The 14,865-nt window shown below is 42.5% G+C and overlaps 1 protein-coding gene across 1 annotated transcript in view; it reads left to right on the forward strand.

The window, feature by feature from the left end:
• LOC117351804 (fructose-1,6-bisphosphatase isozyme 2) overlaps window positions 1–14,865 on the forward strand; it is a 74,116-nt gene that overhangs the window by 17,473 nt on the left and 41,778 nt on the right. The window contains exons 4-5 of the mRNA XM_033927646.1: window positions 4,417–4,557; window positions 5,596–5,733. Coding sequence (XP_033783537.1) covers window positions 4,417–4,557; window positions 5,596–5,733 — 279 coding nt within the window. The remainder of the gene's footprint in view (window positions 1–4,416; window positions 4,558–5,595; window positions 5,734–14,865) is intronic.

A 14,865-nucleotide genomic window follows, 5' to 3' on the forward strand; every position in this document is an offset into this window, starting at 1 on the left:
ACTACCCGCGATATGGAATGGACTACCTCCTCGAATTAGATTTTGTTTATCTCTTCAGATCTTTCGCAAAACCTTAAAAACTACTGTGTTTCATCGCTTTTTAGGCAATAGCTCCAATGAATGTTAATGGATCTTTCTTTGTGATCTAATTATGTAAACCGAATCGAGCTCCTATTATTAGGAGATGATTCGGGATATAAGACTCAGAATTAGATTAGATTAGATTTCATGTTGCACTGGAAAGCTAATCCACATGTCAACCACTCTGTGTTCAGAAATTGGTCCTTATGTTATTCCAAGGTCTTTCCTTATTTGGTCTCATAAAATAAAAGGTTTCCATTTATTTTTCTATCTGACTTATCTTGCTGTTTAGTTGTGCTCCTTTCGGTTAATACCCCAGTTATCTCAGGGGTCCTTTTACTAAGGCGCACTAGCCGTTTTAGTGCACACTAAAGACTAATGCATGCTAATGCATCCATTATATCCTATGGACATGGCGTGCACTGATTTTTAGCGCGTGCGAAATCGGCTACCACACCTGTCTTACTTAAAGTGGTGCACATGTATGCTGTATCTAGAGGTCTCTTGCTTCAAATTTTGTAAAGGAGCCAACAGTGCCTCTTTTAAAGAGACAGTATCTTGCTACATGCTATTCTGTAGGGGCATTCCTAAAATCTGTGCACAGTGTTATAGAATAGTGGGGATATGCACCCAAATAGGGTGCCGGGATTACATCTGCTTTCAGTAGGCTAAATCGGGAGGGTGGGGGGTGCTGAATTGGCTCTCAATGGCATTCTGTAATGGGTGCTTATCTTTGAGTGCAGACCAATGCCGGTCCACCAGATAATTATTTTATTTCTGCCGGTCCATAGGTGTAAAAAGGTTGAAGAACACTGTATTAGACCAAGGATTAGAGATTGTACCAGACGTTGGAATTGTTTCCTGTTGAAGAATTTTTGAATTTGTCTTAGATTTCTCATAGTTGCGAATGATGTTTTTATTATTTTGTTGATTTGTGGTTGCATGGTACAGCCTCTGTCAATCAGTACTCCAAGAAGTTTTAGCATGGGTTGAATGGGGTATGAAATCGAGTTTATTACTAGGTTTGTTAAGTTATGGGTTTTGCTCTTTTCTAGGAAGATGAAGTCTGTTTTGTCAGAGTTAAGTTTTAGTTTGTGTTCTGTCATCCATGTTACTACTGTTTCAAGTGTTCTGTGTATTGTGCCTATCATGGTGGGCGCTGGATGGTCGAAGGGGAAGAGAATGGTGATGTCATCTACATAGCTGTAGGAGGTTAGGCCATGTTTGTCTAGGCAGGAGCTGAGGGAAGCAATGTATAAGTTGAAGAGTGTGGGAGACAGAGGTGATCCTTGGGTTACTCCATAGGGGTTGGACCATGGTTCTGATTTTCCTTTGTTTGTTTTAACCCTGTAAGCTCCGGATTGTAGGAAACCTTTAAACCATAATAAAGATATTCAAGTGACTTATAATAAAGATATTCAAGTATCTAGTGATTTCTTGTCACCTCCACTGTTGTGTTTCCTTGGGATTATTGTGGAATTTCTTTCTTCTGGTTTTAATTGACTTCTAACACATCCCTACACTGTAACGTCTTCTTAAAATTCAGAAACTTCAAAATGTGATGTCTAATGTATCGTTTTTTTGCAATGCCCCACAAAGTTCCTTCGCAATACCCTCCTTAGATTCTTTTATGATCAAATGTATTCTTCTTTTCTCACTGTAAGTCGCCTTAAGCCTCTATAGGTATAGCACGATGCACAAATAACAGATTAGATTAGATTATCATTACATTAGTGATTTTTATTCCGCTTGTACCTTGCGGTTCAAAGCGGATTACATAAGAAGAGAACTGGACATTTCCAGGATGGTACATGACAATAGAGAATACAGTTTGAGGATTGAGACTTAATGACAGAATGATAGTAAAGACTTAATAACATCGGAAGATGTTTTGGACGGCAGTGTTTTGGTTTCTTGGGGGAAGGGGTGAGGGAGGTTAGGTAGATTGTATATATTTTTTGAACAGCAGTGTTTTGATTTCTTTACGGAATGTCTTGAGGTCTGATGTTGTGGTTAACAATTTGGTGATGGAAGGTTCGAGTTTTGCAGCATGTGTTGCCAGGAGGCTATCATAAAGCTTTTTGCGGTGAGTACCCTTGAGTGGTGGGTATGTGAATGATGTCAGTGTTCTTCTTGTTCTGGTTGGAAGGTTACGGTTTAGGCGGTCATTTAGGTAGGTGGGTGCAGTACCGTTAATTACTTTGAAGAGTAGACAGTATAGTTTGAATTGAATTCTGGCTCGAATCGGTAGCCAGTGTGAGTCTAGGTAGGCATTGGTGATGTGGTCAAATTTTCCGAGTGAGTAAATTAGTCTAAGGGCTGTGTTCTGAACGGTTTGAAGTTTTTTGATCATGTTTGTGGGGCATGGGAGATAAAGGATATTGCAGTAGTCCACGAGACCTAGTACCAGGGATTGTACAATTATCCTGTAGTGTTCTTTGTCAAAGAATTTCCTTATTTTTCTTAAGTTGCGCATTGTGAAGAATGCTTTTTGGGTAGTTTTGTTGATCTGGTTCTGCATAGTGCAGCATCTGTCTATCAGCACTCCCAAGATTCTGAGTGAGGTCTGGATTGGGTATTTGGTTGCTTTAATTTCTAGGTCTGTTATGGATGGGTTTTTGTCCGTTTCTAGCATTAGGAATTTGGTTTTGTCCGAGTTTAGTTTCAGTTTGTGGTTTGTCATCCATTTTTCTACTTCATCCAGAATTATTTCCAGGTGTCCTGTTGAGGTGTGATCTTGGATTTCAAAGGGGAGGATAATAGTTATGTCATCTGCGTAGCTGAATGATGTTACATTTAGGTTGTCTAGAGTGGTGCCGAGGGAGGAGATGAAGAGATTGAATAGAATGGGCGATAGTGGTGACCCCTGCGGGACTCCGCATGGATTTGACCATGAGTTAGATTTCGTGTTGTTTGTCTTAACTCTGTACGTTCTTGTTTTGAGGAATCCTTGGAACCAATTGTAAACCACCCCTGAGATCCCGATTGCATCAAGTATCTGGAGTAATATGGTGTGATCGACTAGATCGAAGGCGGCGGATAGATCCAGTTGGATAATTAGGATCCTGTGTCCTTTACTGAGGTGTTGTCGTGCTATGTCTAGTAGTGTTGCTAGTAGTGTTTCCGTGCTGTGGTGAGATCTAAATCCTGATTGAGAGGAGTGAAGTATATTATGGTCGAATAGGTAGTTGGTGAGGTATTGAGTCACAAGTCCTTCAATCAGTTTGACATATAATGGGATCGAAGCGATAGGTCTGTAGTTGGTAGGAGCGTCTATAGGGCCTTTTTGATCTTTCAGTAGGGGTGTGATTATGATCTCTCCAAGAGCTTGCGGGAATTGACCTTCTATGAGAGTGCTTTGAATCCATTGCATGAGGTTGGTTTTGAATTTAAGGGAGGCATTTGTTAGCAGATACGATGGGCAGTAGTTCAAGTCGCATGAGGCGTGGCTGTATTTTTTGTATAGTCGGTTCAAATCAGACCATTGTAGAGTTGGGAATGTGGTCCATGTTCTGTCTGCAGATATGGTTTCTTCCGTTGTGGGGGTTATTATCTCGTAGAGTTTGGTGGTTGAGTTGTTGAGGGTATTTCTGATTGTAGTGATCTTGTGTTTGAAGTGTTCTGCTAGTTGAGAAGCTGTTGGTGGTTTATTGCCTTGAGTGGCAAGGAATGGGTTTGTGTCCGTAAGTTTTTTTACTAAGTTGAAGAGTGTTTTTGTGTCAGAAGTGTTTGTGCCAATTAGTTTAGAGTAGTATGTTTTGCGCTTTTCTTTTAGTTTGATGTTGTATAGTTTGATTTGGGTTCTCCATGCGGATTTGGTTTGATCATTTTTCTTTTTTTTCCAAGATCTTTCAAGTTGTCTGCAGTGCCTTTTTTGTAGGAGGAGTTCGGAGTCGAACCACTTGTCTGAGGATCTGCAGGTTCTGTGTTTGGTTTTTTCAGGGGCTAGCTCGTTCAAGGTTGTTTCACTTAGGATGCGCCAGTGATTTACGAAGTCAGTTGGGTCGATGGGGGCGATTATAGGGTCAACTTATCAAAGCAACATGAACAAATGTTTACTTCAGAAGGGAAACTGAATGAAACTGTTTGGCTCTGTGAGCCTATATCCTATCAGAGTGCTTCTTAAGCCTCTCTTGGAGCTACAACCTAGCTAGGCAGGTTTTCAGAATCGTCACAATGAATATGTATGAGATAAATTTGCATATAGCCATTATCCATCTATGTTAATGCATGTTCTTTTTCTACATGTTTTATGTATATTTTACTAGACTTATCCCTGTTATCAAGCTCATTATTCTTATGCAGTGCTTCTAACATGACAAAATCTTTCCACAGACAACGGATGATGAGCCCACAGAAAAAGATGCCTTAGTAGAGGGACACAATATTGTAGCTGCTGGCTATGCTTTATATGGTAGTGCTACACTGGTGGCACTCTCCACTGGACAAGGAGTGGACTGCTTTATGTTGGACCCGGTATGTATAAAATTATTTGCATTTCACAGATTTTTATTTGTATATTTTTGTAGCAAAATATTTTTATTTATACATTGCTAACTCATAGACATTCTATATTACAAACAATATTTTTTTAAAACATCACTAAGTAATTTCATCGTTCATTTTTGGAAATCAAGATATCAATAGTCATTGCACAGCATTCTTATAGGTTATGCTTTTTCTCTGTAGCTAGCAGACAGCCCTCCAGCTATCACTCCATCTCCCTTCTCCCCTACTTATCCAAACTACTTGAACGTGCCTTAGATGCCTGGGCCAATCAGTGCCATAGGCCCCTCCCCAGGATGCACTGGGAAGGGGAAGGCCTGCCATTGTGAAGAGGCAGGCCTGCCAGCCAGAGGGAGTAAGCATCCCTCTGGCCAGCTGAACTACAGAAGGTAAGGGGGGGGGGGGAGGGGAGTCAGGGAGGATTTGAATCGCTTGTTCACTCTTTCCAAAAATGCTAGTACTAGGGGACATGAGATGAGGCTACTAAGTAGTAGATATAAAACAAACCAGAGAAAATATTTCTTCACACAGTGTGTATTAAACTCTGGAATTTGTTGCCGGAGAATGTGGTGAAATCAGTTAGCTTAGCAGGGTTTAAAAAAGGCTTGAATAATTTCCTAAAACATAAGTCCAGAGGCTATTATTAAGATGGCTTGGGGAAATCCACTGCTTATTCCTAGGATATGCAGCATAAAATCTGTACTTGGGACCTGGGTTGGCCACTGTTGGAAACAAGATATTGCGCTTGATGGACCTTCGGTCTTGTCCCAGTATGGAAATTCTTATGTTCTTATATTCTTATTGAGAGAGGGAAGTGTGACTGGCAGGGTGACTAGTGATCTTTCTTTTAGGAGAGATTTGGTTCTTGTATTTCCGAAGACTTAAGAGACCTTTGTAACAGCTATGCAAAAGTAAAACTGTCAATTGTCAAACTCTAAACTAGATATTGAAGGTATGCAATAATCACTGTTACATATACCTCATCTCAGATTGATCTTCTGTCTCTAGGCTCTTGGTGAGTTCATTCTGGTAGATAAGGATGTGAAAATTAAGAAGAAAGGGAAGATCTACAGTCTCAATGAGGGATATGCCAAGTATTTTGATCCTGCCCTCACAGAATATTTACACAACAAGAAATTTCCTGAGGTATGAAAACGGATGTATGATGTCATATTCCAGCTCTGCTTTTAGCTTCTCTAGTATGCTAATATCCTTTGCTTTCTTGAACACTAGCAAAGAGAACAGCTGATTTAGAAGAACAATCTGATATTTCTTGGGAACAGATATCATGAGAAGACCATCATCTTTATATGGAACCCTTTATAACATAATCCTTTGCTGCAGCATTAATGTAGATTAATTTCCCAATAAAAAAGCCTCATAGAAAGAGTGTGCAAGACAACATAGTAACATACTAGATGACAGCAGATAAAGACAAGTAGGCCAATTCAGTCAGCCTAGTTACTCCAGTCCACAGTGGTAAAGAGTATCTCTTTCTACGTGGCTCTGCTCTTAGAAGATTGAAGGATGGGCTCTATGCAATTTGCAGCCTCCAATGTTGTTCCTCCCACAGTCATCTATATCTGTCCTAAGCATGATGAAATTTTGTTACAGTCCTGGTTTCAACAAACAAAAAACTGAACCAAAATCCCATGAATGAATCACAAGAACAAAATAGTGGAAAGCATTCTGTGACAGACAACCCAGACCAATTGCTGAATGCAGCACTGTACTCTGGACAAAGTAGCTTGAATCTTCAAACAAATCTTTAATGTTGCACCTCAATTAGACTCTACACGGTCCGTGTTTTGGATCAAATTAGCCTGCTTCAGGGGTCAAAAACATATATGTGAAAAACATACATAATATAAAATAATCATCATTACATTAGTGATTTTTTTTATTCCGCCATTACCTTGCGGTTCAAGGCGGATTACAGAAGTGGATTTCTGAACATGTTCAGAAGTGTTACAGAGTACAGCGGGTTGCTTCAGAGGATTGAGATGTTTCATACGGTGTTAGTTAGTCTTCATGGATTTCTTGAATAGCAGGGTTTTTATTTCTTTTCTGAAAGTTTTGTAGTCTGGGGTCGCGATTAGTAGATTGGAGAGTTGGTAGTCTAGTTTTGCTGCCTGTGTGGCTAGAAGGCCATCGTACAGTTTTTTCCGTTTGATGTCTCTGATTGGAGGGTATATGAATGGTGTCTGGGTTTTCCTGTGTCTGGTTGTGGTAGTTTGTTGTTCAAGTAGGCTGGGCTGTCAGCATTTATGGATTTAAATAATAGACAGTAGAATTTAAATAATATTCTTGCTTGAATTGGGAGCCAGTGTGAGTCGAGGTATGCCTCGGTGATGTGGTCGTGTTTTCTTAGTGAATAGATTAGTCTCAGGGCTGTGTTTTGTACTGTTTGTAGTTGTTTTATCATTGTTGCGGGACAAAGGAGATATAAAAAACAAAGTGCACAAATAGAACAATCATTACAGAAATCAATCATAAAAAACAAAGTAAAACAATTATTACCAAAATGAATCATTAAAGAGGCCAATAGGCAAAAACTAAATGTATAAATTAAAAAAAAATCATTAATATATTAATAATGTAAAAGACAACTAACAAAATTCAAAATGTGACATAGTAAATGACGGCAGATAAAGATCTGAATGGTCCATCCAGTCTGCCCAAACATACACTCTCTATAATTTAATGATTTAATTTAAATTGTTCTTTTTCTTCGATATTTCTGGGCCAGAAACCCAGAGCTCTGCCAGGTATTGTGCATCTATTGGAGTCTCTATCGAAGCTCACTCCAGCTCATGTAAACTATCCCAGCCCATCCTCAACTGAATGGCCATATACGTGACACAGACCGTGCAATCCTGGCCTTAGTTCTTCAAAATATGGGAGTGGGAACGGACAATGAACATTCCACTGAAGAACACTGATGTAAAACCAACTTGTTAATTTCATAAAAGGACACAAGCAGAAGTTGTGGACCCGACACAGCACTGTGTTTCGGCGTCTGAGGAACGCCTGCATCAGGGGTCACGGTGTACTGTTTTATACCCATGGGATTCTCTGTCCTGTTGGACTTTTTGGTGTTTACTTGTTCTTCAATATATGCCATTATTTTCTGATTAGAGATCCTCTGTGTTCATCCCACGCTTTTTTAAAACTCTGTCACCGTTCAAAAAAGTGTGGGATGAATACAGAGGATTTCTAATCAGAAAATAATGGTATATATTGAAGAACTAAGGCCAGTATTGCACGGTCTGTGTCACGTATATGGCCATTCAGTTGAAGATGGGCTGGGATGGTTTAGTTGAGCTGGAGTGAGCTTATGTAGAGTAGCACTAAAAATTAACCTAAACACAGTATAGTAAAAAAAATAAGGAAAACCTACCATATATAGATCTTCACAGCATAAATGAAAGATCAATTGCCTAAATTTGTCCAGCATCAACCTCTAATAAAAATACAAGCATAAATACAGTCACATAAACCATAAACACATACAGCCACATAAACCATAAATAAAAATGTAAAGAAGCTCCATTCAATTGTTACAATAAAACAAACAAAAAGACATGCTTATCAGACAAGAATTAAAATGGAGGACACAAACCTTACTGCCAATATTCTAGGGGAGGAGAATAATAGATGCCAGATATATGTAGTTTCTGGCTACTTTAGAGTTACTATTAAAAATAGGCCTAACGAATACGATACCCCAAACCATACCTTTCTGATCTGAGTCATTTTCTCTTACTCTCTCTATCATTCCCCCACCCCCACTCTTAGGTTCAGCATCTATTTCTCCCTTCCTACCTTTCTTTCTGGTCTGGGTCACTTTCCCCACCTTCTCCCCCCCCCCATCTACTTATGGGTCCTGCATCCATCCATCTCCCCTCCTCTGCCCTTCACCTTCTAGGTCCAGCATCCATGTCCCTTCTATTTATATTCTGTATATCCTACAATTCTATGCAGATTACAAATTATTCAGTTACTCAAGCATTTTTCCTTATCTGTCCCAGTGGGCTCACACTCTATCTCATTAATGTACCTTCCTCCCCATACACATTTTTGGACCACCTCTCCCCCAACCCGGGTCTGCCCTCCTTGGTAGAGCCGGTATCTCTTACCTGCGGCTCTCCTAAAGGAGCAGCAGCAGCTGGTCAGCAGAGGCAGCACGAAACAGGTTGCTTGTGGCCAGCCCCGGCAGGGCCTTTCCTCTACCACATCAGAAGTGACACAGCAGAGGACTAGTCCTGCTGGGGCTGGCTGCAAGCAGCCTGTTTACAGTACTGCCTCTGCTGACCGGCTGCCGCTGCTGTTGTCGGGTCAGGACCAGATGCTAATGCTTCGGGGGCTGGAGTGAGGGAGGGGGGTTATTGGGTCAGGACTGCTGCCGCTCCTTTTTCAGGGGCAGGAGGGAGGTAAGGAGGGGTTGTCAGGTCTGGACTGGTTGCTGCTGCTACTTCAGGAGCTGGAGGGAGGGCAATTTAAAAAAAAAAAAAAAAAGCCGGTTAGTTGAGAGTGCTGGTTGGTTGAGTACCAGTTAACTGGGATTCTATTATATGAAACTCGTAGTCTTTTACTGTTAAAATTTCCAGTGCTTAAGGGTCTTAAATCAGCTAGACAACTTTCTCTTTCTATGAAATATCAGCTAGTTAAATTATGGAATGATTACCATTTTGTTCAAGACCATGTACTTTCTATCTTAAATTTAGGAAAAATCTAAAAGCTTTTTTTGTTTCAGTATATTGGTTCATCTACTGATTGATCAACAAGATTGTGATGTGTTGGTTTTTTAAAATTATAATTCCTAAATGTACTGGTCTGGCTTCTTATGTTTTCTGTCCTTGAACTGAATAGGCCTAGACTAGAGGGAATATAAGAATAAGTGTAACAAAACATGACATAATAGGATTCCAGCAGTAGGTGGTGCCCTGCGACTTACACAGTTCATCACTAAGTTGGTCTCATGACCAAAAGCTGGTCTTGTGCCAAAAGCTAATGTTGTTTAGCAGGAAAAGGAAAGGCTGCCCTTCCCTGTATCATCTGCATGGAAGCAATGAGTCAGCATGTTTTGGAAGGAAGCAAATCTGTCTTGTTGACGTTCTAGAGTTTAGTCAGCAGGGTCTGTGGCAAACGTTGACCACAGATATGAGACTATGCTGGAGCTTATCAACCATTAGGCATTTCTCAGGCCATAAGAATAAGAAAAAAGAGGGGCAATGTCTTTTTTTATTTATCTTTTTGAACAAGTATAATATAATAAGTACTCTTACAAAGACTACAACAAGGAAGAGAAAAGGAACACATTTGTTTTAGAAAAAGGAAACATCCAGAAGAACTAGTCACAGCCTATTTAACAATTATATGGCAAATTATTCTATACCTGATGGTTCTTTGTTAGCTTCCCTATCTAATATTAGTTTTTCTAGCTGGTCTGGCTCAAAGAATACATATTTAGGGGCAGATTCAGTATAAGATGCCAGTCTTAGCAGCTGCCTAAGAAGCGGCTGAGAATCGCACACTGGCATCCTATACAGAATCACATCTGACCTAACTGACAGATGCCTAATCCCCGCATAACCCTCCGATTCTCTAACTGGTGCCCATGTCACCAGCACCGTTTAGAGAATCACGCCTGCCTGATCGAGGGAAATCTTGCCATCAGCTGATCGCGGCAAGAGAATCCCCAATCAGCTGAGCTGGTAAGCCTCCCTGAAGCCATTTCAACTGATTGGGGGGGAAAATACCCCTGCCACGATCATTTGAGTGGCTGCGGCAAGGGATTCTGCCAACATGTCCCGCAAAATCGGCAAGAGGGATGCCCAGTCCCTTCTGCCACCAACTCACCCCCCCCCCAAAGCAGCCTGGCAAGAGGGATGCCTACACCCTCCTGCTGCCACCCCTCAGAATCCCCCCCCCCCCCCGTTGAAGACCAGCAGGAGGGATGCCCACTCCCTCCTATTGCCAACCCCCCTGGAACCCCCAATACCTCCCAAACCTGCAGACTCCCACCCCACACCCCTAAGTCAACCATGATACCCCTCCACCCCCAACCCCCATACCTCTTAGAAGAAAGTCTTGTTGCATATTCTCTCCTGCCGGCAGGCCTTCCACTCCAAAATGGCAGGCGTTCCCCTTCCTGGTGCATTCTGGGATGCATCAGGGAGGGGCCTAAGACCCTGATTGATTAAATGCCTAAAGTTCCTCCCATAGGAGGCCTAAGACTCCAATTGGGAGGGGCCATGGGAGGGGCCTTAGGTTTCTGGCCAATCAGAATCTTAGGCCATTCCCAGAACAACCCAGAAAGAAGATTATCAATGTAAGAACCTTATCTTTTCTTGTTCAACACTAAGGTGCAGATTCTATAAATGGGCATCCCGATTTTAGGCAGCAGTAGGCATCCTATTGCCATCTGGCAGCCAATCAGGATACACTTTAAAAAAAACCTGAGGTAGGCTGTCTACACTGTAGGCTTTGGGGAGGCCTGCCTTCTCAATTGATCGAGGATTCCCTTGCTGCAGTCAGTTCAGCGGCCGCATCTATCTGAAATGTAGGTCAGCTTCTGCAACAGTTGAATCACTCTGTGAACTGCTCGTCTGCCTTTGGATTCAGACTGGGCTCTTATTAGCCAATTATCCCTATTCGGATGGACTTGCATGCCTGCTCTGCACAGGTGTGCTGCAACAACTACTGTTACCTTGGTGAAGGTCATGGCACTGTGGCCAGCCATGAACTGGAAGTATTGCTCCACATGGAATCTCAAAAACTTCCTCTGCTCTGGAAAAATGGGAATGTGCAGATAGGCCTCCATCAAATCCAGAGAGGCAAGAAATTCACCCGGCGCCACTGATGCAATCACTGACCTCACCGTCTTTATTTGGTAATGTGATATCTTGAGGGTCACATGCACTGCTATGAGGTCTAGAATCAGCCTCCAGTCTTCTGAGCCTCTCGGACACTATGAAATATATCGAGTATCTGCTGGAGCCTAAGTCTTCCTCTGGTACAGGCTCTATGGCTTCCAGATCCAGCAACCTTTGCACTGTTGCTCTGACTTTGTCCACTCTTTCCCAGCCTCCCAGCCAGAGAGCCTAAAAAAAAGGTCCAGGAGGTAATGAAAGAACTCTAGCTTGTACTTTTCCTATACAATATTCAGCACCCAGCGATCTAGGGTGATCTTTGCCAACGCTTCCCAATTAGCCGATAACCTCCCTCCAATGTGTGGAGGCTCGGCTGATGGCTTGGCGTCATAACTGCTTCTTGGGAGTTGTGGTGGAGCGAGATCCTAAAGACTGGGGGCACCTGGCTCCCCAAATCTTTGTCTGGAGTTTTGAAAGGATCTCTGGCCCGAAAGCCCTCCTGAGAACTTGTGATATCATCTGGAGGCCCGAAAATCACCATGACCTGATCCTCTAGAGGTTAGAGGTCTGCTGTCCAGTAAAGACTTTGACTTGCAATCCCACATGCAGGTCATAAGATCATTTAGACCTTTCCCAAAGAGTAAATGTCCCTTAATTGGTAATTTACTCAAGGTCAACATAGCATCCTGTGGGCAGAAATGGAATAAGCAGACATTTTGCTCATGACTTTGAAACGTCATACAAAGCATCAGCTACACAATCCACTCCAGACATTAAAACTGGAAATCCCTCCTGACAATAGACTTTGGATTGTGGTGCAGCTTGGATTGGCAAGCCCAGGCAACAAGAAGCCACCACAGCTGCTTTCAAACCTGAGACCACGGCCCCAAAGAGTTTCTTATGAACAAAATACAGCCTGTGGTCCTGGGCATCTTTAATACCACGCTGCCTTCACTGGGAAGGGAAAGTATGCTTTGTAACATAAGAACATAAGAAGTTGCCTCCACTGAGGCAGACCAGAGTTCTATCTCACCCAGCGGTCCGCTCCCGCGGCGGCCCATCAGGCCTATTGCCTGAGCAGTGGTCCCTGACTATCCCTATAACCTACCTCTACTCCTACCGGTACCCCTCAATCCCTTTATCCTCTAGGAACCTATCCAAACCTTCTTTGAAGCCCTGTAACATGCTCCGGACTATCACAGCCTGTGACACCGGTTAATCCACTTTCGGAAGAACAAAGAGCTGGTTAAATTCTGCATCCATCGGATAGAGCTTTGCCATAGCTTTGGCTATCCAAAGGGACCCCTCCGGGATTCCTAATGGTCTATGAGCTTTTTGGTAATGTCTTGATGAAAGGGAAAACATCAAATGTCTGTGCCTTAGTGCTGCTCATAAGTGAACACCGTGTGGCAGAGACTGTGGAGTCTCTATCTTTAATTCCTGGAGAGATTCCAATATCACCACCAAAAATGCTTAAGGCTTAAATAGCCTGTGTACATTCGAGTCCTCCCTGAGATCAGGGGCCTCCACCAGATCTGGATCTGTACCCACCCCAGAGATGAATCAGCATCTGCTGCTACAGAGGACCCTGACTGAAAGAGTAAAGGCATTGATATAGAGCCCATTTCGTCCCATATTCCACAGACTAAACTTCCCCATCTTATGCATGTCACTGTTGTTGGAGAACTACACTCTTGGGGGTGGAACCTCCGGTGCCAGCAGGTCCATGATCCTCAAGAGTTCCATGCGGCCCTTGTTAATCATGTAAGCTTAAACATCATATTGATGAATTCATGGGGAACCCCCTGACCAGCACGTCTAGATGGTCCCCTGCGGATGCTCACAAGATCCTTTCTGGAATTTTGCAGCTGCATCACCACTGCGCTTCGCCGGGGATGCACTTGTACTGCTCCCTGGTTTAAATCTTTTTGCCAGGCCCTCGGACCAACTGGGCACTAATACCCCTGAAGGGACCTGTAGAGGCTAATCCAGAAACTTCTGTCTCCACCCCCCCTCACATGCTGCTCGGCACATGGAACATGAATGATCTTCAGACAGCCATCTACTGCAAATCTGGCATGAATCCAAGGTATCCTGGCCTGAGGAGTCTATCACACCTGATTTTAAGCAAAATCAAGGTGTTTTGAGACAGATAGAGGCTTTTATTTTCAAATCAGGTAATCCAAGATGGCCATCGTGGCAGCGATTTTAGCGCCAAAAATGGCCTGGGGGAGCTACACTAGAAAATAAAAATGAGCGATTTTAGGATTTTAGAGGTGGGTAAACCTAACTCTAACCCTAGAACCCAAAAATCAATTTTTAAAGACCCCACACCCCCCTCCGATTTTCTTATACAGGCTGTCAGCCTTTTATACTCACTGTGCTGGGAGCTGCAACTTTGGAAGCTGCAAATAGCTTACAGGGAGAACCTCTGCCTCAATGAGCCTGGAATCCAGACTGCTTGTGTCTTCTGACTGCCTCTCTAGTCCAACGAACCATCCAGAGACCTCAACCCCCACTGGATCACACGCACGCAAATGAGGGTGGGAAAGCAGTTGGTCCTTATCCTAAAAAATCACTACAAAGCCACTACAGAAGAACCTGGGGCAAAGCCTTGCTCCCAAGGGAATGGTCCCTGAGCCACTGAACAGTAGTGCAGGATGTTGAAGTGGGTGCATTGCAAAGCAGTCTGCCCCTTGGAAGTAGACCTTCGACCTCAGAGAGTCTGCACTCTCCCGCAGCGAGAACTGTCCCAAGAGTGGGATCCTCTGCAGCACCAAAAAGCCTTGCAAATGGTCCATAAACCCCCCAAATATAATTAAAAAAGAAACACGAGCAGAAAAAAACAGGTCTTACATCTCGCTTGTAGAGAATTGGAGGATGGCCAGAAGGATGGGAGGCAGAGCACACGAATGCTAATGAAGCTTCCCACAATAATTCTTGTGAGAAAGGATTGACTATCCACACATTCAGTAATAGAGTGTTTGAAGGTAGAAGTGTAGAAGGTAATTAGATATTTAGAGAGAAATGAAAAGAAAAAAAAACAACCTAGCTCCTAATGTCAGTGCTCTAGATTTTTAACTGTAGAAATTGCTTCCCTGGAATCTGTATAATCCTAGAGACATAAGAATAAGAATAGCCTTATTGGGTTAGACCAATCTAACCCAATAGCCTGTCTTCACAATGGCCAATCCAGGTTACTAGTACCTGGCAAAAACCCAAATAGTAGCAACTTTCCATGCTATTGACATCTGGAAATATTTGTACTTTCCCTCCACACAAAAAAGGAAATCTTTTTTTCTAAAGTAATTTTTAAATATTGTAACCTTATCTATCTTAGAGACAAAGGAGATCAAAAGAGTGGAACGAATAGAAAAAACGTTTTGAGAAGTTTAAAAAAACA

The sequence above is a fragment of the Geotrypetes seraphini genome, chromosome 1 (assembly GCF_902459505.1).
Source record: "Geotrypetes seraphini chromosome 1, aGeoSer1.1, whole genome shotgun sequence".
Taxonomy (NCBI): domain Eukaryota; kingdom Metazoa; phylum Chordata; class Amphibia; order Gymnophiona; family Dermophiidae; genus Geotrypetes; species Geotrypetes seraphini.